General features: G+C 37.9%; 1 protein-coding gene across 2 annotated transcripts in view; it reads right to left on the bottom strand.

Moving 5' to 3' along the window:
• The window catches only part of LOC100373849 (histone-lysine N-methyltransferase NSD2-like), a 34026-nt gene extending 8018 nt beyond the window's left edge, over positions 1 to 26008 (bottom strand). Inside the window, exons 1-12 of one of the 2 annotated variants that reach the window (XM_006812931.3) lie at positions 25920 to 26008; positions 17949 to 19203; positions 16789 to 17589; positions 13631 to 13770; positions 12750 to 13124; positions 11223 to 11592; positions 9436 to 9636; positions 8508 to 8687; positions 7727 to 7886; positions 7418 to 7626; positions 7159 to 7271; positions 6365 to 6640 (exon numbers count right to left, since the gene is read on the bottom strand). In XM_006812931.3, the coding sequence (XP_006812994.2) occupies positions 6365 to 6640; positions 7159 to 7271; positions 7418 to 7626; positions 7727 to 7886; positions 8508 to 8687; positions 9436 to 9636; positions 11223 to 11592; positions 12750 to 13124; positions 13631 to 13770; positions 16789 to 17589; positions 17949 to 19167 (4044 nt within the window). In that variant the 5' untranslated portion in view covers positions 19168 to 19203; positions 25920 to 26008. The remainder of the gene's footprint in view (positions 1 to 6364; positions 6641 to 7158; positions 7272 to 7417; positions 7627 to 7726; positions 7887 to 8507; positions 8688 to 9435; positions 9637 to 11222; positions 11593 to 12749; positions 13125 to 13630; positions 13771 to 16788; positions 17590 to 17948; positions 19204 to 25919) is intronic. The other variant, XM_085504502.1, reaches the window with a different exon arrangement.
• Between the last annotated feature and the right edge of the window lie 311 nt (positions 26009 to 26319).

The following is a 26319-nucleotide window of genomic DNA, read 5'->3' as shown; positions in this document are numbered from 1 at the left end:
TCAGAAAACCTAGCTTTAACAGTAGACTGACAGTCCGCTCGGTTGATTGACAAATCAGGTTCCGATTTTGACTTTTTATCAGCCAGTCGTCTAAGTAGGGGTTGACGTCTGCTGCGTTCTTGTGCAGTAACGCCACCACTGTGCGTAGAACTTTTGTAAACAGAAGTGGGGCTGACGTCAGGCCGAAAGGTAGGACGGTGTACTGATACGTTACACCGTTCACCATGAATCGTAACAAGCGCCTGCTTTCTGTGTGTATTGGTATGTGCAGGTAAGCGTCGGTCAAGTCGAGGGACGTCATCCAGTCCCCTTTTTGAATTGACGCTCTCACTAGTGCCGGAGTTAACATTTTGAACGTTTCTTTCTTCACAAATTTGTTCAACTCCTTTAAATCCAGCACCAGCCTGTACCCACCGTTGGATTTCTTGACGGGAAATAACCTCGAGATGAAAGAATTTTTCGGGTTTTGTACCCGCTGAATTACCTTTTTTCCGAGTAGTATTTCCACGCTTTCTTTCAGTATTGTTGACTGAGTAGAGCCCGGTTTCCCCGAAATACATGTTCTTTTTTTGCATTTCGGTTCTTTTATCAACGGTATTCAATACCCGTGTGTTATTATCGATATCACATACGGATCGTTTATAGTTTCTTTCCACCGGGGAATACATTTCTGCAGACGCAGTGCCACCGGCGTCGAGGGACTCACCAACCCTCGGTCGCTTGTGGCGGTATACATTGACATCGCCGATTTCTCCATTTCCCCCTGGAGTGAATGCGGCGTTATATCCCCGTTTAACGTCCTTCCCCCCCTTTTTTTCAAACCTGGAGGGGAGTAGGGACTCTGCCTTACGGGTTTCTGTTTTTTCACCGGTCGATGCGTCATTCTCCCTAGGTCCACGCATTCGGCCGGTTGTTTGTTTATACGATCGCCCACCGACCTGAGGTGTGGCCGACCGTGTTTTTGTTGTGCACGATTGAGTTCCCGCCATCCTGGGCACTGAACAAAATCGCTTAATGCACGATGTTTTGCACGACTTGGTTCCCGCCGACCTGGGCACTGAACCGAATCGTTTAATGCAAGTGGTATATGTGTAAGGGGATCTGTGGTTTGATTTGTTTGACAAAAATACTCTGAGACTTGAGTAATATTTGACATGTTTAATCGCACCTTGTTTTGATACATTAACCATATTTGCTGACGTATAGTCAGGAAGACTTTTTAGTGTTACCAGTCTGTTTCAAGAATTGTTTATTCTGTCGCTGCTGGTTTTCACTTTTTCCTTTTGCCTGATTCGGGTTTGCCTTTGCGTTTCCCTTGGGCTGACCCGTAGTAGCTTGGTTAACTGGCTTCGCCTCGGTCGCGATGCTCTGTTTGTTATTAGCGGCTTGCTTGGCTTTAAAGGCGCCTTCGATCATCACACGGTTAACTTTTGCCGCTGCTTTCTCATTCAACTTAGAATTCACAGCGCTGAGTTTTCCGTCGAATAATTTGGTCCCTCTGAAATAGATCGTCGCCAATTCGTTCTTGATTTCAGCGTTGGCGGCTGTCTTTAGCATAGCGGACCAAACTGCTGCACGGCGAGAGTGTTGAATAGTCGCTCGTAACTGGAGGTGACTCTGTATTATGTCAGCGTCGACGACGTTAGTCGCGACCAACAGCGGCTCTAATGTGCTAAACAGTTCATCCTTGGTGATGTTGTCTGTTTTGAATTTCGCTAACTGAATTTGTGTAGTAGTAGTGAAAAATTCTCTATGGCTTAATGCAAGAGAAGTGTCCCAAACGTTGTTTTCCAATCTACATAGCATTGACTGGGACAGGCAATACGGGATGTAAACTTGTGGTTTGCCGAGTGGATGTTTCGTTATACTTCCTTCGGCGACCATTTCCCGGACGCATGGCTCCAGTTCTGGTGGTTGTACGCCGAGAGGTCGTTCGTGCAGGCTGGCGTCGGTACCGACCGGTGTTTTCCACTCATCAGCGGGCGGTATGACTTTTTGGTAGCGTCTGCTCCAATCGTCCCGGTTAGTCCCCAAGAAGTCGTCCTTGGTGGCTGTAGCGGTAAGATTTTCTTGACCATAACCGCACCTTTCGTGATAGCATCGGAGCGGATTTTGAATTCGGGGTCCTCCTTGTCGGTACCACTCGCTGTTGTGGTTTTCGACGAGCCGGCCTCCCCCGCGTTGCTTGTAGCATCTTCAGTAGAAAAAATCACGCCTGCCTCAGCCAGTGCGTCTTCAACATTTTCTCGCACCACTGTTGTGTAGGATTTTTTCTTTTCCGCCTGGAGAGCGCTGACACTCCATGCTTTTGGTGGTACCTCTTCGTCTCCTGGGTTTTCCAAAACTTTAATTTTTTTGGTCAGTAGATCCACCTTGTTCTGTAAATGAGCTATAACACTTTGCTCATTGTCAGTCTCCTTTGGACGTTTTTGGCTGGGTTCGTCTGCCAATAGTTCGTCCTCAGCGTTGGTAGGTACCGATGAAACCGAAGACTCCTCCAAATGACGTTTTTTGGATTTCTTCTTTCCTGATTTTCCCGTTGACTTGCGTAGGCGGGAATCCCAGTTCCAAGTTTCTATCGGCCAGGCGAGGCAAACACCGCAGTTGATGTGCCCATTACATTTTCTGCCACATGGAATGCAAATACGGTGATCATCGTAAGTGAGCATCGATATATGGCACTCTTCACACTTTCGTCCGAAAGTGTTTGAATCCGAAGTGCTGGGATGAACGGTGTTCAACTCTCCGGTATCCATATTTTCCGCCATCTTGAAACTGAAGGCGGGCTTTTGAGTTTCGTTACTAAAACTACAATTTTTTACTCAAGGTGACTAAGTACGAAGTTCTTGATGTCCACAAGAGCTTCCTGACACACTAATAGTTCGGTGGCTGTGTTGATGGGTGGTAACAATGTATTTCCACCGCAAAAACAATGATATTTTGGCAAGCCCAAATTTCAACCGTGAATCAATCTCGTGGTTAAAATTGGAAGTATGCAAATCAGATGACAGGGGAAGGACGCCCCCTACGGGAGCTATCCACTGTTATTTCGATTTTATTTAACCAGTATTATATGATAATTGGCAATTATCCCATTTGTTTATGAAATTAAAATTTCATTAACCAAAGGGGTTAGTATGCAATACTCTGTAATAAACGTATAGTCATAGTGTAAGTATTCACACGTTTCTAACCGATCCGAAGGTGCGACATCAGTGGACGAAAGCTACTAAACCTCAGATTCCTTTTTTGGAAAAACTGTCCTTGTCCATGAAAAAAAACCCCTAGGTTTAAAGAAAAACGCCGCCAACATAAACCTGGCGCAACACTTTTGAAAGAAATAGATTCCGGACAATGATGACCGAGGCGAATTTCAGAAGAGAGAGAGACGTCCGGCAAGTGTTTCAAATGAGTTGATTTTTTTGCGATCCTGATTATCGTTTTATAGAGACCATTTAGTCCCTTGTTAAGTAAAAGGTAGCAATAATTTTGACAGTGACATGAAAACGAAGCGTTGGACAAACAGGAAATTACACAGCCCTTACACACTGCTACCGTTAAAGTCCTAATATAAACCGCATACGTAATAGTAACCGCACCCCCAATTCCGGCTTCGGGGTTAAAGAGTTCTTAACAAAAATTGAAAACTTGAAAAGTACCTATTACTAACCGCACCCCCAATTCAATAAGACCGTGACTGACTTCATTGTTTCAACCAGCTGTTCCAAAACGGCAGTGTTCCTAATCCTATTCATTTGTTTCGACAACATGCCTAAAAATATTCACACCTCTTTATTGTTCAGCGGTGATAAGATGTCAGACAGGCAATGAAACTGCTTTTGTTCTGGCGGCGATCTCTGTCAATACTCTTTCTGAATACGTCTGTGTTTCGTAAGTTTTAGACAATGAGCTTTTATCACCGTAAAAGTGTTAAACTGAGCATTGAAGAATAATTTATCTTTCGAAACAAATAATTTCTTGATTTAAAAAAAAATCATGACCTTTTCCCATGGAAATCAAAGGCAAAAGATCGCACTACATTATTGGTAAATCTCTTCCGTGTTGTGTTCACAATGAGGTCACTGAACTGTCATTAACATATTTAAATGAGCTGTGTAAATTAGACACGTGGGCACCATCCAGCATTTTGATTGGTTAATTAGCGTCTTGACCTATCTGGTCAATAATACGTCACGTGAGCATTCAAAAACATGGCGGATATCGTATCGGCTGTTTACATGTGACTAAAATCATTCGCTTACGGGGAAACTAAGTTGAATTTTACTTGCATTTTATAACAATTCAACGAATTTATTTTTCGTGCGTTATTGTAATCACTACTAAATAATAATTACCAATATCAACACTTCTAAAACAAGCAAGTTATTCACTTGTGACCCGCAGCATGGCCGGATCAAGCTACCGTTCTGTGATCATTTGCTACTAAGCAGTGCATTCGTGTTTTTATTTGAAACTTCTGTTAGAATATACTTTTTGTTACCAAGAATATTAAAAAAATAAATGCATATTACATTAAAAATACTGAGTATTTTTTGTATCATGTGAAATTTTTTTTTGATTGACTGTAATTTTTCAACATTTCGTAACGTCTATTTTAGAACCAAAATAAGGCCTTTCACTCTTCCCCGACGCCTATTCAAAAGATTGTACGGTGTATTGTTTGTTTTGTGCATGTGTTGTGGACAAAAAATAGAAACCGCACCCCGAACTTGAGCTTTTGATCCCAATTTTTAAATTGATACATTGTAATATAAACCGCGTTTTATAATAGGACTTTAATTGTTTTCATTGTTGAAGGCTAAAAGTTTCTGAATTGTTTGGTGGTTTGTGTTGAATGTCGAATTCACACCTCTGTTCTTTTTTTACCTCCATGCTTGCAGCTTGATCTGCGCAATAATTTCTGAATTAAGAATCCGGGCTTGGTCAATGTGTTTCCACCAAATCAAGTTTTAATATGATGTTATTATTATGACAATCACGCCATGGATCACGCTAACTCGAATCCACTCTGAATTTATCTGTATGTGTGTCGATCTCAATTATTTTTGTTATCCAATTAAACGCCGCTTTTAACGCACTTTCCCTCGTCGTGACCCGACGCATTCTCCTATTTCAACAAAATTTCAATTTATTTCCACGCGGCTGTCATTTATTTAGTAACTGTAATTTGTCGTTTTTTTAATTATTTTTTAGTGATCACTATGGTCTAATGTTTAGAATGTCAAAATATGTTCTCTTTTATTTTTATTTTGAAAGTTTTACTCAGACGATCGATGAAATAAAACAGTGTAGTGACGTGCCTAGTAACCTGCTAAATAACGAGACAATTCCAACGTCAAATTCTATTTTGTCCAGCGACAGTGTACAAACGTGCGCCGCTGACGATCACAGCTACACCAGAACGAACATATTTCGCATTTAACTCAACCCCATGCAACAACAATTTATACTACGTGTTCATTATGGTCCATTCCTCCTTGACGAACAAGTACATAAGTGAAAATTTAGTCGAAGACGAGAAAACTGCAGAAGAAATTTGCCTTATTTACACGTATCGACAATGCAAGCTGCCATGTGACTTCCCCATCTGACATCACAAGGGGAATTTCTGTATGCAAATAAGAAGCTAATGAGGAGCCTCGTTTTAAAATACACAAAAATAAAGTTGCCGTAAATTGAGTTTAAAACACATTTTTTCACTTAAAAAAATAATTCATGCTCAGAAACATAAAAAAATAATATTTATGTATAATTTTAGGCGTGAAAATAGCAGCCATTTCACAGGCACTTTAAAAGAACACTTTGAATTCATATACAACATAATATATGGTATCCAACACATGTTTTTGAAAACAGCGTTTTACCTGCAAATGTTTTGCAAAGTTACAAGATATATTGCTAACTGACTCTCCGAATAATTCTCAGAACGGCCGTTATACAGTAACAATAATAACAGTTGGGTGTACACATTTCTTACTAAAACGCTATTCACACGTCATGCGACAGTCCATTTTAGACTGTACTGATACATGGAAACTTGTAGTTTTCAAGAAGTCGAAAATAGCACCCAAGGCACCTACATACCAAGTGTCAAAGTAATTGAGCTGGTAGTTTTCAGGGAGAAACAAGTTTTCTCAGAACTGACAAATATAAGGAAGCAAATTCTTAATCGAGACGTGACGAACAAGCTGTCCACATCAAAACAAAATTGGCGTGACATCATTAAACCACGCTGAAGTTTTAGTGAAGCCAAAAATGTTCAACAACTTATAGTTTAAATTCGAGGGCATGGTGGGCTTTAAAAACTACAAAAAAAAAAAGCAATGATTGATATGATGTGCACCTTTTTAATATCCTGCGTGGTTTTTAATCCCCAGCCTCGTCCTTTCTCATCGGTACGGAATGGAATAGTCTCAGGATACTGCATCTTTTGAAAACGTTGATTCTGACAATTATCCCCAGCAGGGCAAACCTGCGAATGGCATTCTATTAAAAGCATACGATTTAGACAGTCACTGTCTGGTCCACAGGGGTTCTTCATGTCAGCCTTACATTCACATGGTGTACATTGAGATATATCACATTGCTGCATTACAACTTTGCCTACAGGTTTATTTGTCTGAAAATCGCAAACAAAAGTAATGATTAAATCCAGCATTATTTAGTACTCGTTGATTATCCCTATTATGTGCAATGTCCTATTGGACACAGTCAACAAGACAGAATCTATTAAAAGGGAAGTAATGGGGTAGGGAAGCAAGTAAAGTCACAATACACAGTATACAGATTCAGTATTGTCTCAACTTACCTGACTAATATAAGCTGGATTAATTTAATTATCACATTGCATCTGTAGAAAGTGAAACATACATAAGAACCAGACCTATCAAGTAAGGTGGCTACCATACTAATCCGAATATAGTATCTCCTTTCCATACCAAAAAATTTGAAAAAAGTTGCTTTAGAGCACAGAAAATTCGTAATGCAATTCAGAAAGTAAGATACAATACGGATGAATATGGCATAACTTATCAAGCAAGCTAAGTAAAGAAGAAAATTAGTAAACTAGGGAAAAATGACAATGTGACTACTGTGTTAGTTGGTTTGTTGAGCAAACTAATGAAAATTTCCACTTACCTTGATAAATTTAAAAGGTGCTGGTTTCTTTCCACTGTTATGTAGATCTTTAGCTTCCCTGAGGTCTTTGGCCTTTTTCCACTCCTGGAATTTGTCATTTGCTTGTTTCAAAGCTGCAGGAGAAACAATTGATTTCAATATTCATTAAATATGCAAGTTTACCGGGTAAATAATGTGTTTTAAATTCAAGATTAACTTTTATATCAGAATTTCATTATATTTTTCATGTCGGCCCTAACCAACCACACTATATAATTACCTTGTCTGAAGACTGCTGCAAGTCCCTTGGTGCACCCTCTTTCTGCACTCCCCTTATCCCCTTCTTGAAAGTGAAAGACCCTGGCTCGATGAGTCCAATAGTAATCATTCGAACCAAAGAAATGGACAGGAAATTCACCAACTTGATGGGATCTTTCTTGAATATTTAGTGGAATGTTTCTTGGATGACAAACTTCTGCTGGCCACCACCTGAAATGGAATACAAGAAGTAATCATGTTAACTAGATGTGTTCGGGAAATGCACATGAATGGATGCTTATATGGAAACATGTAATATTGTACCACTAACCTGTAATTTCCCAACTTGACCCAGACGATATCACCATATTGAGGTCGTTTACCATTAGTACAATCACGACAATACCAGCTACCATCTGGGATCTCGTCATATCCGATACAATCGGGATGAAACGCTGCTGGGCAACTTTCACAACACATCAAACTTCCCCCTAACAAATACAAAATTCATAGCATTTCATTCAGCAAGTGACATTTTGACATACTTTTCAGTATACTGTGGATATATAATCAATTATTCCATAGATTCCATTACAGAACAGTTCTTAGGTTGCCAGCCCAACACTTGCAATGAATCATATTTATGATCAATGCTAGAATAGAACCAAATGACAAAAAAAAAATGTAATTTTTATCCTCACTTGTAAATAACAATAATACGATAGACAGTGGTTATCATAAACACAATTGAGATTTTTATGAATAAACCAAGATTTTGACCAAAAACAGTGCACATCCATCTCATTCTGCTGTAGCAGGATTCACCCTGGTGTTTGAGTGGCAGCCAGCAACCGAATGTAAATAACACTCACTCTGACAACGCCATAGATCCAGGGCTATTTGCAAAACATGGTCGTTGTGTCCTGTGCACATGTTTGGGGGTATGGGTCTCGTACTATGCAAAGCATGGTAGTCGCATTTGGATGCGAGTTAGTGTATGGTTATATGGTCATTCTGGTATGGTCTCCTTTGATCAACTTGTATGCCTGTGGGTTTTAACTGCATTGCTAACTTCTGTTTATAGCAGGTAAAAATATATCTGTCAGTCTTACCTTTGGAGCACATAAAGCACCAGCTGACGTTGACATGCGAATGATGCTTCTGTGTTTTCACAGGCTGGAAGTGCTTACTACAAACTATAGCATTGGAGGCAAGTACAATGCTTCCAGCAGCTATACAGGTGTCACCAGTATGATAAGCAGTTGGACACCGAACACATCGTGTTAATCGTCCTGTTAGTTGGAGGTAAAATGTAAAGTCACTTCAGGTATACAGGGAAATTAATAAGAGTTGAGGGCCAGACATTTTTAGGGAAAATAGGCGATTGCCCAGATATTTGTTCATGTTATCTCAACCATTGTCTATAGTACAGTAACTTACTGCAAATACAGGTCAGTGTTGAGTAACAAATCACTTGATCTATTCAGATTCCTACACCACAGGTTCACACCCTTTTATAGATGCTTTTTAAAACTAATGTGCGAATTCAAGACCTACTCAAGCAATTCTTGCAAATTCTCTACATTATTGATTACTAATCATACTTCCCGACGCATGGCCTTAATTAAATACACAGTAGAACAATCACATGCATTCATGTCAACTAACTTTAAGACAACAGATTCCATTTATCTACAAAGGACCTTTTCACCACCAGTCCATTTTTTCGCATCACAAATTCACAAAATAGTTCTGTTTATAGTCTGCACTTTCTTTCAGAAGATTGAGACAAAAATGGCCACAGCCACATTTTTTGATGGAAAATGGAAATTTGTCTATTGATTCCAAAATTAGAGTTCATTTCTGAACATTTTGAAAAATATAAACAAAAAGTGCAGAAAAATTTGAGTGAGATAGTCTGGTGGTGAAAGGGTTAAAAAATTGGCAAAGCAGGGTAAAAAAACTCTTAGAGACTCCTGCCTGCAACCCAGTATAAACACAATTTTAGAGTTTTGCAGGTTATCTTTCACACAACCATACCTTTAGTGGCTTTGGGATTCCTTGGGTTGTCTGCAGCACAGGCTTGACAGGTGTGTAAAGGGCAAGTAACACCTTTCCCATCAAACCTGGTCAGTGTCCACTTCTTCAAGCAGTCTTCATGATAAAATTTGCCACACAAAGCAACTGAACAGCGCTTTACTTCGATATCACATTTGGTACAGATGAAACATGAATGGACACCTAAAACAGAAAGCGTTTTGTCAGGCACTGCATTGACAAGCGCCAAAAGCACAGCTCCCTGGAAGCACTCACCAGGTGGTAATCCCAGTATTAGAAGCATTTGTGCAACAACTACAAGAATTGGGATAATGGCTAAATTTTCAATATTTCATTGAAATAAAATCCAAATGGTTGTGATCAAATACAGCATGCACAACACTTGAATTAATTATACATGCAACAAACCAATTCAAACCACAACTTAACATACAAATGCCCAACACCATCTACCTGCTAACACCACTATAAATGCACTGAAACAATACAAACCATCTATCCATCCATGTCCAAATGAAACCAATCGGCGTGCATTTCAACAAAAGTTCAACAACAGATGACCCAACTGTCTTAGAGGAAATGTATCCACCTTGACAACATACCGGGCTATATTGATTAGATACCAAGTTACAAAAACAATCTAATCTCACAATAGAAGCAGAATCTTCATTTCATTGGGCTTTCAATCTTCACACACACACACACACACACACACAGGGCATCCAAAGTTACACAGCTGCAGAGATGGCAAATAGAACAAATCTATTTCTTAGGCCATAATGCACAAAAAATTGCACGCATACACAAAGGCAAACAGACATCTATTATTTTGGTCACACATAACCCATTAGAAAAATTCTTCCAACTGAGCCATTATGAAGACTAGTTGTCAGTATCGAGGGTTGTCATTTTGTGAGGAACATTCTCACATTTCAATAAAATATATACAGATGGAGAAAGTGTCACATAAGAAGAATTCCATGAATGAGGCAACCATGTTGAACAGAACAGAGAACAAAAGAACAAAAGGAAAGAAAACTAGTTTGTGGGAAGCCAGATAGAATGGGAATGGGAGGAGGTGAGAAATGCACTCAAGTTGGATTTTGAGCAATAAAGATGAATGAACAGACAGTTTTGTTTATGTGTTCGTCTTTATTAGTTTAGTTTACATTAATTAGGTTATAAAAGGTGTTTATTTCTGTATTTTTCTTAAATTTGCTTCATTTAAAAAAAGCTGCCTATATACTACAATTCATCAACTTTGACTAGAAGAATTTCATTCTTAAAATCGCCAAAAATAAAATAAAGAAAATAACCAGTAGCCCATGTATCCAGGACTGTAATGTTTCATGTATTTAAATAACAAAGAAATGTACACACTGAGTTATTAAATATAAACTTAAGTTTTGCATCTGTCACAAAATACATCCTCAGTGCATTTCTACAATATTACGATGCATTTTAATTTATGCCAAGCAGGAGGAATGTTGGTAAGAATTACAAAATGCAACTTTATAAATTGGACAATGCCCAGCGTAGGAACTTGAAGACTCGTATTTAATATCCACTCTGTACAATTAAGAGGTTAGTGTTCGTTGGTCACGGTGCTTTCGAGCTTTAATTTTCTTGATGGTGTGTATATATAGCATTGATGACTCTTGGATGGAAAGGCAATACTTAGCCTGTATTCCAGAGTCTGATTGCAGGATATTTTTCAAAATGTGAATCTAAGAAAACAAAAAAAATACTCATATCTCACAAAAACCAACCTGAAATGCATTCATCACATTTGAACACGCCAGATGGCATTTGTTGTAGTCCTATACAGTCGAGATGAAAAGCTCCACAGCACTGGCCCTCACATAGTAGCAGCTCTCCCGGCCGTTCACACACTTGGCACACATTTTCCTTTCGTGATGCACCAGCTCCTCCGCCAGTTGTCCGAGAAGTATTTTTGCCATTGGTCATACTGGTGGTACTGCAGCCATTACCACTACCACTACAATTGCCATTGCTACACTCGCTGTCGTTATTTTCGCTATTCCCATTAGTGGCCGACTGTATCGCATCGCTGATAATACTAGTGTCAATAACAAGAGGGTTTTCATCTTCTTGCATTTCAGCAAAATCTTTAGTCATCTAGAAGAAAAAGAGAAGATTTTGAATATTACACAGGCTTAACACCGAGGGGGGTTCTACAGACAGGAACAAGTGAAACTGCCATTCGTTTATATACTGTATTGACACCTGTGCTAAACGAAGCGAGAGAATTCCACTGGTATAACATACATTCTTATTGGTTAATAAGTCATTATGGCAGTTCAAATCATCCAGAAACGTGAAGATTTGGATTGAAAGAAGAACTCAACTTCAACAGTTTTCTCTACATACCCTAAAATTTTTATGTTGTAAATCTGATAGCAAGTACCATACTCGACCGGCTTAGCGCCCAACACCACTTTTTGGGACATTTCTATTTTTGGGTTCACATTCGGCTATGCGCCCATCCCCTACTAAAATGTCCAAATTTGACTGTCTACCAATAAAAACCTGGTCTTGGATCATTGGTTGACTTTTCTGAATACTGGCAGTCGTATTTAAATAATACAGTGTGGATATTGACCATGAAAATGTTGCAAATGCGGTAATGGTGCGTAAACTAATGTTCGACAATGACCTGTTAACAAATGTGAAAGGCGTTGAATACTTCATTCCACATTTAGTTTACCTTTGAAAATTGCTAATTATAAGTTTAAGAAAAAATCATGCCACCCTTTTTCGCTAAAATCAGTTCCAACAGATCATACTTTGACATCGATAACTCACTTTTGGATTGCGTTACCAAGAATGTCTTCCAGAATTCCCAGAGTAATGCGTCAGTACAATACAACATTCTGATTGGTCTATAACAGACTTGACCTACGAGGTCAAAGGATGTTGTTGCAGGTCAAATCGCGCAAGAAAACATGCGGAAAATGCTTTTTATCAAGGGTTTGTGTTTGATCACACACATTCGTCAATAGAGATGATGAAGTTTTTGACTGTTCCAAGAGACTAAAAACTAATTTCACAATTTAATTTTTTCTCCAAAAGAGGTAATATTCTCCTCAATCAATGGTACATACTAAAATTGTCATTTGCACCCTTTCTCTGGTAAGTGCCAACCCCACAAAAACACACTGGGCGAGTACGGTATATAATGTTGTAACAACATGTGCATATTTTCTACTGAGTGACATTTTTTTAGGTCACACATAAGGCATATTCTTCAGGTTAAAATAAAGTACTCTACTTACTTCAGCAGTTATTGACTTTTGGGGTGGCTTTAATCTGTCTTCAAGGTTCTTTTTTTTCACAGATCCCGGAGGCCTTCCTCTCTTTCTTTTCACAGGCATCTCTCCTGAAGGATTAGTTGGAGACATGGCCGTACTTGGTTTTCCAGCAGCATTAACAGCATCCGCAGCAGCAGCTGCAGCTGCAGCAGCTTCCATCTCTTTCACAATTTTGGGTTTCCTTCCACGTTTTTTCTTCATTGGTGTTCCATCAGGTGACATTTCAGGCACACCTGCTACTATCCTTGCTGCTGCTATCACATTGTCCAAAGTTGCTTCCACAGAGTCTTTACGATCACGTATTTTTGTTGGTTTTTCATTATCTGCTTGGGGACTAATCTATGCAATGAACGTACAAACAAAGGCACAAAAATTAGTGTAAAATCACTATCAATTGTCAGCCAGGAAATGCGCAATTTATTCTACAGAAGCACAATAAAAATATTGAAAAATAGAAACCCTGAGTATTCAACAAGCAAAGGCAAGAAAGAATAATAAAATTGTCCCTGGCTCTGTTATTGGAGATATAAACATTTTCTATCTTTCAAAAGTATGAAAGAAAACAGATCCAAGATGGAGAAAATGTGTTCTCCAAAAATAAGGTGTGTGCAGAACAATGGAATTTATTTTAGGACTGTTGACTACAGACTAAGAAAGCAGGGTTTTACTCACGGCAACAGCAGAATACTACAATACACAATGAATAGTTTGCCTGATATCCCCGTGCAGGTTACTTCACCAACATTAATTGAGTGCAAGACCAATATGGCAGCCAGCTAAGCAGCTAAACAATCACAGCCAGGTGGGAGAGAAATAGAGTAAAGACACCAATAAATAATACGTACTACCTTCAGTGCTTTGGTCATTTCTGGTGAAAATCCTATGTTTTCTACATCAGCCTCTTGCATTTTCTTTGACGGCCTCAATTCTCTTCTTGATCTTTTCAAAGGAGGTTGGTCGCCATGGTCATCTGCTTTTCGTTTCCCTGAAGTAAATAAATTATGATTTTTTTTTATACCCTGTGACACAAAACCACAGAATACAGTCATGTGACACAAAAGAGTGATATGTATATCATCCGTCGTTAGTGGCTCTTTCAGAAGATACAATTCACATCAAATTCTGGGGATACCCAATAATGTGTAGATTACTGTAAAGTGGGTAATTATTCACTGGGTTTTAATTTAGCTTATTTCGCTGACTGGAAAAATGCGCTAAATTAAAACACAGTGAATATGTAAAATTTAGCATAGAACACATTATCTAAATGACGAAACCGTGAATTTAAAACCCACTGAATATGCCTGAAATGGTAAATCAGTGTAATTTAAACCCAGTGAAAATTAGTCATTTTACAGTATTTAATAGATTAGCCATTTTTAAGGAATCATTAAACACACTTTTATTCTAACATTAAGCAACATTTTTCATTGTCATTGGAAACAATTTTGGGAGAGTCCAACAAAGTGATGCACCACATTTTTCATGATATTTTTACCACACTTTAGTTATTTATCCACTTATCAAATCCGTGGAGACACTGACATGATTCAAAGGATTACCATAACCAAGCGACACTTCATACTGTATGATAATAGTACATAAATTTGTTAAATGCAATTTGAATGCCTGTCAATGGTGTTTTTTCACATTCATTTCATCAGACAATGTTTGAGACGCTATTTTGAGATGACAAACACTTCTATGTCCACAGCCACAAGTTGAATTTCTGTAAATCACAATTTAAGTTAATGAAATTAAATTTAGTTATCGATCTCTTCACACAGAACCCTACAACAAGGGAGTGCATTTAAACACAAAACTTAGTCTCCAAAGTATACTACTGGGAGCCATTAATGTTGAAATCATTTTCTAAATGCAACACAAATTCCCCATAGAGTGGCCAAGTCAAAAAAAAAAAAAAAAAAAAGATTCATAAACCTCAGCTTCATGTATGCTAAAAAATGGGAAAAATCAGAAAGTAATCGTTTCCACAGTATCATCCTGACCAAAGTGGTTTATTTTTTGAATGTGATGCAACTGTTTTAACAAGTTTGTTATTACAATTACGTAAACTAGTTGATTTTTTTTCTTTGTCTCAACCACAAAAATGCATTTGTTAGTTTACTTAAATATAAAATGTATGATCTTCTTTTGACAATAACTAAAATTCTACTTGCTTACCAGACCTTACTTTGTAAAGAGTGATCATAAACTCAAATTAAGGCCAAGAGCAGCTAATTGTCATTATCTGATCACACCAATGCAGAAGTTTTTGAAGAGAATTAAAATTGTGTGTTTTTTGTAATATTGCATTATCGTTTGGAACATTCTTATTGGCCTTTATTACGATTTATCCTAAAACATTCCAGTGATGAGTTGTGTAAAATTTGAAATTACACTGTATACTTGTCACCAAATAATTCAATATGTTCCACTGTAGAACAATCAGTTTCAATCATGAAATTCCCTCACACAAAATCTGTTCATTTCTAAATCATGTCACATTTGAAAATTGTTTCTCCACTCAGTGTGTTGAATCAGAGCAACAACTGAAACTGATTCAGAAATACTGGTCAACTGTAGTAACTTTTTTGTCCTATAGTGGGCGCAAGATATTTACATACACCTAACTACCGCACCTTGTAGGCAATTACCGAGGGACTTTGCAACATCCTCAGACACTTTTCCAAGACGATCCAGTGACCGGTGTAGTCGCAATAAAGTAACCCGTCTACACGACAATTGATCAAAACGAACCAAGGTTTCAGATAGGTTCAACTATTACATCATGTAAGCGTTGAGTCGAGCTTTCATAAAAAAATCATGTTTTACTCATTTCATGCATTTCAAATTTTATTTTGAACATTTTGCGAAAATAATAAACCTAGTTGATACAAATATTTAAATATGCCCCTAACATAATGAAATTACCTAAATTATCCTCGTGGGAACAGTTTAGTTTTGAATGTATTTTCTGAATTTGAACAATTATTGCTATTATGTCAAAGCATGTAGACTAAGAAACTGAGATGGGGATCATTCGCCTCTTGCGAATGATCGCAGAGGAAGTTGGACTAGCGAGGGCAACAGTTCAAGGGATTGTGCAACATTTCTATCGCATCTAAGCGGAGTAGCGACCGTGGTCAACTGAAGGTAATGCAAGAAATCGTTGAGTTTATTGAATTTTGTCTGAGATCTGAAGGATATTTGAAACTGGTATGTGGTGACAATGTGGAGGTAAAACTAAGTAGAAGATTCCAAGGAAAAATTGAGTGGACGATGAGTGTTCTGGCAAACTGGCAGTGGACCAGCCATTATGCGAGAAATTGAACGGGACACTCCCAACACTAATATTATCTCAACAAAACAATTTACATTTACCATTTCTTGTTAATATTCATTCCCAGTTTATGTTCTCATATTATATTTCTTCCAAGTGTTACAAGCAATGATTTTTGTACCTATAAAGCAATGGAATAGTCCAACTACCCATGTACCTTGTGGCCACACTTCAAAGGCATACCGCGTCCGGTGTTTTGATTAACTGTCACATAAGCGAGTATGCAACTTTATTGTGTCTACAATGGTTATTGGAGGGTCTAAGAGCGTGCCAGGGAATGTTGCGAAGTCCCAGAGAATTGCCTTCTGGGTGCAGGAGTTAGGTGTATGTAAATATCTTGCACTCGCTGTAACATGTGGGTTACATTTGGCAACATGAAAAAATTTACAATTCCTTATTGTTTTATTTTTCCTGCCCAGCACCTCTTTTGTGGTTGTGTCCAGAAGCATTGGCACCCTCCAAAACAGATCACTCAATTGGCGCAAGATTAATGCAATCATTGCTTTTTCCTAGTGCAATTGATTGTGGTACAATATACTTATCCCTTTTTTTTCTCAACTGCTTCACAATAATAGTCCCGATATATTATACAATACATTGACAATGAACAAAGAAAGTAGAATATACCTTGATACACACAAAGCATGATCTCTATCATACCTGCTTTAGTGGGGTCCTCTGATGTGCCAGCAGCAAACTTAGATTTATACCTGCATTTTTGCTTCTCAGACATTGCAGTCCATTGCTGCTTTAAAGACTCCACAACCTGTTCATCGCTATAATCTGGGTGTTCATTTTTCACTTGTTCTTTGTGTTTCTGATAAAAAATAAGAAACCCTGGCTTGCGGCCACGTTTCTTTGGCGTATCTTTGTTGTCTGCTAGCAATACATCGGCAACAGAAATATGGTCAATCGGCGAAGCTTTGATTTTAATTTTTCGTTTTATGTACTTTCTTTTAGTCCTTGGTGGAGTAACAAATTCACTATTACTATCATTTCCTGATCCAGCTGCATCTCCACTTTGAGTAGGTCCTTCAGCAGCGGCTGCTTCCTCGTCAGCCTTTCGTTTCTTATAAGCTCTCTTTGCTTTCATTTTTGGAGAGTCGCCCAGCGAAACAACATCAATTTGTTCGCCTTGTGCTACACCTTCACCTGAAGTGGGCATTTCATACTTGAAGGTAAAATTAAGTTTACGTTCATGCCTACTCATCGGCAACGCCCTTTCACATTCCTGTACAGCTATCTCCCAAGCAACACGCTTTGCCGGTTTTAATGTATTCTTGGACAAAAATTTTGCTCTCTCTGCTCTATTTTTTATTTTAGCTCCTAATTCTTCAACCAATACCTGATACTGTGCCTTTCCAGTGAATTTTCGCATACTGGTACCGCTGACCCATCCTCTTTCTGGTACCTCCCCAAAGAATTGAACATGATAAAGCCTATAATTCTTAAGACCTGAACCTGTAAAGAGATAAAATAATTCAGTTTCAAAATCAACAGGTAATAATTCAGCAAAGTTTAACTTCCTTATAGCGGAAGCTTGGTAGTGCTTGCAGATATACTGTGACATTTATAGCATGTCACAGACTATGCGCTTCAAGGAACCCAAATAAAATCGTTCACCAACACTGCCATCAAACATCCAATTGGCAAAAATGTGTCCGTTGGTCTAATTTGAACATTTTTATATTAAAAATTAGAAACACAATATACCTGATGGTGGTCAAGTATATTAGTGGTCAAGTAGAATGCAAGTTTTTAAGTTCAGAAGAAAAGGAAATACAATGCAGTTAAGCTTCAATAGAAACACATTTACCTACCTTTCATTCGTGTGTAAACACCAAGATTTGGATCATATGCAACCATACATGGCCACCAAGGATGACCACTCACTTTAGACCACACAAGATCTCCAACCAGCCACTCGCATGGTTTCTCTTCGTACACCGGTGCTGGGGATTTTACGGCAGTTGGTTTTGTGGCAGCTGCTACTTTCCCAGCCTTCACAGTTTCCTTCTTTTGCGCCAATGTGAGGGGTTTCTTCGCGACTGGTGGGTGCTGGACAGCGGGCAAGACTCCTGGGTCTGAATGTTGTGGTGATGTACTTTGTACAGGCAGTGGCTCTGTTGATTCATCTGATGCCGTGGGCATAGATGCAGACTGCGCACCAGTACTAGCTGCAATTTCATTTCTCACTGAAGCATTTGGTCTATCAGTGGCACCTGTGACCTCTCCTTCATATAAAGTAGAAGTCAACTTTGGTCGACCATGCGTAAATGTCTTTTTGATTTTCATTTTAATCTCTGGTGAACTAGGCGGGGCATCGGATGTCTCTGATGGGGCAGATTCTGAAGGAGGAGTTGGTAAATAAGGATCAACATTAGGAATGTTACCGGTGGTAGTAGTCCTGGCTACAGGGGGTGCAACAGTATTTTGAGGAGATGACGGCGACATTGCTGGTTGCTGTGCTTGTGGCGAAGCCGACTGTTGCTGTTTTGGAGGCAAATAATGCTGCATATACTGTTGGTGTTGTTGTTGTTGCTGCTGTGGATACATCATCTGTGGAGACTTGTTGGGAGAAAACCCAGGAGCCATTTGTTGTGATGTTGACATTTGTGGTGGAGACATGTACGATTGAGATGACATTGACGGTGGAAAAGTTGGCTGTGGCATATATGGCTGTGGCGAGTATGTGGGAAACTGTGACATTGGCAATTGTTGTGCCATTGATTGATGATGCATAGGTTGTGCAATTTTATGATAGGGAGGACCTGGCACAGGGTTCACACGAATATGACTGTAGGGTTGACTGTATGAAACAGCTGGTGTCATGTTCTGTACATTGGGCTGACTAAACGTTGGAGGACGAGAGCTGTCAACAGCACTCTGCAACGGTGGGGGTGGTGGCAACTGTTGTCTTCCTGTTTGATCCATGCCGATACCTGTACTTATATTGCTGCTACTGCTACTCACACTTCCTTGCGATGACACTTCCTCAATCACAGGCACACCCTCCAGTTGGGACTGGGCTGTTCCCATTCAGGGACTCGCTGCTAATCAGAAAGCCTCAGAACCCTTAAAAATAAAAATATGAAAATATGTTAAGATGGAATAAGATTGTTACGCAACATTTTAGTACTAAATAACAAGTTTCTATCATTATACACATCAGTCTGATAAAGGGAGAAGGGCGAAGGAAAGCTTAGACCAATATTTTTTAGCATTTTTGTTTATAAACAAGTTAATGACACTGTCAATTATAAACAATGAACTATGTAGATAGACTAATTTATTGTTGAGAGTATTCAGCATCTTTAAAATACGGTGTTACCTCAAATGGCACCTTATAAAAAAATTTACACAAACCAGTTGGACATTTTGACTAAAATAACACAAAAACCATGCGTGTCGTTTATATCAAAATCATTCAAAGCAATGGTTAAAGACACATCACATGAAAATAACACCAACATCAGTTGATAAGTTTGAATGGAATCACAAAACAAACTTGTGTGCGCATCAGTAACCTTTACCATGAGTGATGCCAATGCCATATTTGAAATTGGTCCAGGCATGTCAGCAAAACTGACAAGTTTAAATGTTGATTTTGTGGGTTTTTAGGACAAAAATGGTTGAATCAAAATCACAAAACGAACTGAACTGACGTGCATCAGTAAATGTGATGTTCAGTCTAACCAAAGAAAAAACAAATTAACAAGCATATGTATTCTACTATAACTTTGAACTGTCTTTGAACAAAATAAAAATAGTTCAGGCACGTCCGAAAAAAGGTGATGATAGACGGACACAACACAAAACCAGGTTTGTGCCAATAACCAATCAGATTGGCACCAATAACAAACCATAAGCTGGGTAAATGTTACCGGAAGCTAATGCAAAAACGCCAAATAACATGACGTATGCAAACGAGTACTGTTCCTTCCAATGGTTGCAAGAAAAATAATGTTTTCCCCAGGCATGTTGATTACAGCAGTTTTACCATGCTAAGCCATTGAAATGCAGTGCTTGAACTTTCCAAAATCAATAGAAATAATTGTAACAAAATACATATGCAAAGTTAAAGCAGGAGGGTCGTCACCTGTGTGCACACACGCGGAAATCGAGTCTCAAGCGACGATAATGCGTGCTAAAATGCAAAGGCTAATGGGTTAGACGATTGTTTACAAACAATGACACGCTATGGCCATCTGACGCATGCGAAGGTAAGCTGTGATTGCCACATTATTAAATTGGGAGCTGACACAGCATGTTATTTTATATGAAATCATTGCTTACAAAAATTGTAAAATTGAGGCTTACGGTTTGTTCAGAAATGAGTGTTTTTTAAAATGCACAATAATGTAACATTCATATAAGTATTTAAATTGGTGATGTAATAAGGTCTAATCAATTTTAAAAACTAGATGTTACAATTTTGTGGTCATTACAGCCGACACCAAAATGAACTTCAAATATAGCAAATATCAGGGGTTGCATTAGTGTTTGATAATGTGGAGTCCCTGGGACCCACCCCTTATAAAATGTGTGGGTCCCTTAAAAATATGTGGGGTCCCTGCTGCTATCGCACTTTATTTTTTTTAAATATTTTTTTGCACGAACTATTACACAATAAACATAAACAGGCATTAATCACATTTATATTGTACTTTATTCACATGTTCATTCCACCCTATACATGTCAGCAATCAGCATTATTTACATGGTTTTCTTCTATTTTTACAGTTATTAAAATATAATGCTGCTTTTACAAATTTTAAATCATTACTGGGTTTACCCTCAAGTTCTTCATAAGCCAAGATAAATGAACTGGTGTCAGACTTAACTTAGACTTAATACGGTTCTGGCAAGAAAAGGCATGGCCTCATAGAACCTGCCGGGGAGGAGATCTTGCAAATAAATAATCGATCCATGGCTTCTAGAAAAGTGATTTTTTTCTCTCCCATAGTCACTTGTGTTATATAATTAAATAGTTCATTGTTTCGATTAATATTGTCCCCAGAAAACAATACACCCAAAATTTGTACATACTAGTACTAGTACCAGATTCTGTAGTAAATTCGCCTCTGGGCAGTTTGGGTTTTTAAAAAAATAAAATGGGACCAAGAAATCGGCGATTTTTCGGCAGATTTTATTTAATATTTGTTATTTAAATATTTAGGTGTAATTTTTCGGACATTACAATCTCCTGATGCCTAAAAAGAGTTTTTATTCAAGAGTATGTTTTTTGTGACTAGCGAGAGTGCGTAATCTTCGTTTTGGTTCGAGTTGTTGTCACTGTAAACGATGTTAAATTAGTCTTCAAATGCACAGTTTATCTTTTGAAAACAACTATTTTTTGATTTGAAAAAAATCATGCCGTTTTCCCATCAAAATCCAAGCCAAAAGATCGTACTACAACATCGGCAAATCTCTTCCGCGTTGCGTTCAATAACATTAACATATTTAAATGAGCTATGGTAATTTGAACACGTTGGCGTCATCCAGCATTTTTATTGGTCAATTAGCGATTTGACCTATTAGGTCAACCATGCAAGACAAGGAACATGACGGATACTCGAAAGCATCAAGCGTTAATTTGTGACCAGAATTATTTGCTTACGACGAAACGAAGTTGAATTTTATTTGCATTTCATAACAATTCAACAAATTTGTTTTTTGTACGTTATTATAATCACTACTGAGTAATACCGGTAATCGACAATCTTGAAACGCATCATGACTGGATTGCGCAACCGTGATCATTTGTTGCTCGGCAGTTGTGTTCGTTTTTACTTCGTTTAGAATATAATTTCGTTACCAATAAAATTAGGGGGAAAAAAGTGTATTTGACGTACCAGGGTCGTTTTTTTTTGAAAAAAATTACTCTGGGTGACATTGCAAGTTTTAGGCGGATAAATTAGCAGGTCACAGTGCATTCTACTTGTCTCAGTATTGACTGTCTCGCCGTACTTCAGATGGGACTTCACACATTCCATTGTGAAATGTAGATGCTAATAGGTGTTTTTGAAGACAATGGCACAGTATTTTACGTGATTTTACAAGCTCTATGAACTTTGTATGCGGGACAATGGCATCGCAAACGTACACAATGCCTTTAGACCTATCATAATACGACCGAGTCGCGTGCTCACCGGATGCGTCCCAGGGACTCACCAGTTAAAAAATGCATGCGTCCCACAGAAAAACTATGCTTCCCGGACGCGAAATTCCGCGTTAACGCAATCCCTGAAATATGGTAGGTTTTTCCTCCTGATTAATATATGAAGAACAGTCAGAAAATAAATTGTATTGCCAGACTTGCACATATAGGTGGGCGTGGTTAAAAAAACACACAGTTGGCGGTTTTACTTTTATTTCCCATCATGCATCAACATTTTCACTTTGGCACTTAGATGGTTTTGCTTGACATGCTGCTCGACACATAAAAATCATGCACACATTTCGCTGCGCCTTTTGTTATGTCGTTTTGAACACTTCAATTTAACTAGTATGACATGACCAAGGGTCGAAATGGGTAATTGTCCGGTTGTCCTGGGCAACCACTTTTGGTCATGGGATAACCAAATAACACAAAAATTACACATGTACGAAGAACACAACTACTGCTAAAAATCTAATATAATTCAAATTACTTATTATTTAAAGTTAATTTATGTTACAAATGTTCACATTGGGGCATCAGAAACCAAAACCAATTGTATTGGGTATTTCACAGGCACTTTAAAAGCAATATGCATTATAAGACGAGCTACCAGTTAGCAAAACGTTTGCTCGTCAAAAAAATATTTTTGTATCATTGTTTGAAAAAGGAAAAAGGTTTCTGTTAAACACAATTTAATTGATACAGACGCGACTGGCGAAAACATTGCCCGTCTTCTAAATCGGTGTATATGATAATGAAGTGTGCGAGAAATGTCCATTGACACATACAGCCATCTAGATTTAGATGGAGATGGAGAGACAAGTCATGCAGACAGTCTGCTGTAATTTTTCACACAACCTAGACTGATCATAAAATTAACCCGCAGACAAACCAAAAGGTGAGAATACCTTAGCAGCTCTGTACAACATTAATCATACGAACATTGCATCAACTTGGTAGTTTGGAATAGATTGATTCAATTTAATTTGTCTTATGAAATAAATCAAATGTCTCAGTTCTGTAAGGTATTAACACAATGACATCACCTGCTGATGCAGTTTTCCCAATTCATTTCAGCTGTTCATGGAGGCTTTCAGTAGGTGATGTGTTTAAAATCATGACTGAAAAGTATCTGCCGACACCTGAATCACTGAGGACTTGGAATAAAAGGAACAATACACAGATATGGCTACTATACAGTAGACGTTATACATGCAAGTTAGAAATAGCTAATATCGTATTTTCTCTATTAGAATCATATCTCCAACTTATAATAACCATAGACAGCTGTCATGAGCAACTAATATAACAAATACAGCACATGTTTAAGTGGTCCATTCAGAGTCTTCAGCTCTACAACAAATTAAGGTATTTAAAGAAATTTTACCAAATACATTGGTCCTTGACTAAATTCAGACATTTGTTGATAGATTTGCATACATTAATAATTATTATATCCTGCAATTAATATTTCTACTGGGAAGAAAAACAGGATCAGAAATATAAGTAGTTGATCATTTGGATGTTTTAAAATTTAAAATTCAAGTTGCCCATCCATTTGACTGGTTAGAGAATAAAAGTACCTATTCCAATTGATGATGTACCTGAATAGCAAGATAACATTTCTGGACATTTATGACTACCTTCATTTTGTCAGTAAAAATTTGATTATAATTCATCTGTCAACATGGAGAAGTAACTTGTTCATTTACCTGTTTGGAACAAGTGGTCAGGACTTTTGACCACTGTTAAAGAAAATCTGGGGTATTTCTATGGCAAAACACACCATTTTAATGACATGCTATACAATAACTGTTTGGTTATTTATATAGTTAACTTTTTGTCTCTGACAATTTAAAAACATTCGCAAAGGCACACTTGTTACAAAAGTGCAATGATCACAAATACAAAATTCTGATTTAGCAAAGATGAAGAGTAGCAGTAGCATTTTAAATGGTTCACTAAAAAATAAATGCAACTGTTTGTTTACATGTGCTTCTATTATAGATGCACTTCAGATACAACAAATAAAAAAATTCATAACTGTCTACACAAATACACCAGACATTTCCACATATTGTTAATGCTACATACAATTCCAATTTTCGTTAAAGTCACCAACATTGTCTTAGGATAGATAAATGTTCACACTGCTATAAAATTTTGAGATTTTTTCTGAGTCGTGAAAAATTGTTTGTGAAATTGAAGCAGTTTACAGTACACAAAGTGCTTTCAGAAAGTACTGTTGAAACTTGACTATTGACAATGTCGACTTGTTACTCATATAAAAACAATGATGAGTAAATCACTTCTGGGCACTAATACAAGTTTACCAAAATTCTCATGCATGTTGATACATTCAGTGCCTTGTCACACCTACAGTAAGCACTAGACAAAATATTTGAAGCATAATAAAATTCTGGCCTAAGCACTAAGTTTATCTATCTATACATCAGTTTATATCTGAAAAAACTGTCACTAGTTTAATCTGCTGAAGACGAGATGGGACTGTACAAATACAATTTTGTTCACCGATGCTCTATCTGATGTTCCTCCAAATGGAACCAGGTACAAGGAAAACCATATATATTAACCTTATATATATATTGACCACATCGTGAAATAATATTACAGGCTTATTGTGAAAGCAAAGTGCTGCTGGGGCTGCTGCTGCTGCTGATCACACAATTACCCAGGATCAAGGCCTTGTATTATTACTAAAGTGTTTCAAGGTCGTCTACATATCAGCTATATGACAAATGTACATGGAGTGTACTTGTACGTGCTGTAATGAAAGTGGATACTAACAGTTCATGCGGACAAGCGACCTATCAGCAACTGTACTCATTTTAAAATGATAGTCTCACCATGGAATTGTTTTGTTGTTTTTTCTCTTTTTAAATTGTCCCATCTGTTGTCCATTCCAATCAAAATTTCTTATAATTTAGAGGTTTGTGTGCCCCCTTACACTAGAAAATACTTTTAAAAAAATAGTCTAGTCATCGAGTGTAGTATTTCCGCGTCCAAATGCATTAGTTTCAAAAATCCAAACAATAGTGTCGGCCATATCAGTGACCTCTTTTCACGAGAGTCCGAATAACATTTTCAATTATAATCAAAACTTATGGTGGATTTATTGACACAATAAGACAAATTAGTGGTCATGTAAAAATGTATCATAAAACGGGTGATACACTGCGAATTAATGCGATAAAATACAAGGTGATAGACACAGAGACTAAAAATTGACATGAGGCCTGTGAAATTGACGCTACCGCTGGTCTTAAATTCAATCATTGTCCGCGGCAATTTTTAGTGTCCGAAAAAGAGAAATGCCAGTAAAGCGGAAGGTTAAATTGGCATACAACGAATCACTAATTCACGGAGATCAATGATATTGACCTATGTCACAGATATAATTTATAAACAGTGAAATATAGAGTGAAATTGGTGAAAATCACACATGCAAATCATGATGTCGGCCATGTTGGTTTTCACACACTCACACGAGCTGACCTCTTTACACATCATCAGCACGATAAAAGCATCAAAATTAAGACACATTCAGACTCATTTCTAGGCCTGCATAAGTGAAAATTTACAAAAACATTCAAAAAAAGATATTAACCTGATAGTTGCTGTAGTTCTTCGCGAATGTACGCTTCACCCACAGTCTCACAATTTCAACCTCCGAAAATAGTCGGAATATCTCGGCGGGAAAAATACAACAACGTGATTGGCCAACGACAGTGATCGAAAACCGCCGAAGGTGTTCGGTTTTTTTCGGTCGGAGTTTTCTACTCACACACGAAGTAAACTCGGTGAGTCATTCGTGCGATCGAAACAGTGGACAGCACGCCACGTACTTATGGCACGCGACACAAATACTAAAATATAGTAAAAGGAGGCCAATTTTCAAAATACGAATATTAAATTCATCTTGATTGGTCATTTAAAATTAATATGATTTTGTTGCCATGAATCAAAAATAACAATCGACTGGTGAGTAAAATGCGATGACTTAATTG

This window comes from Saccoglossus kowalevskii, chromosome 10 (assembly GCF_978046115.1).
Source record: "Saccoglossus kowalevskii chromosome 10, keSacKowa6.1, whole genome shotgun sequence".
NCBI classification, from domain to species: domain Eukaryota; kingdom Metazoa; phylum Hemichordata; class Enteropneusta; family Harrimaniidae; genus Saccoglossus; species Saccoglossus kowalevskii.
Note: the sequence above shows the minus strand (reverse complement) of the source record. Positions and strands in the feature narration are given on the sequence as shown.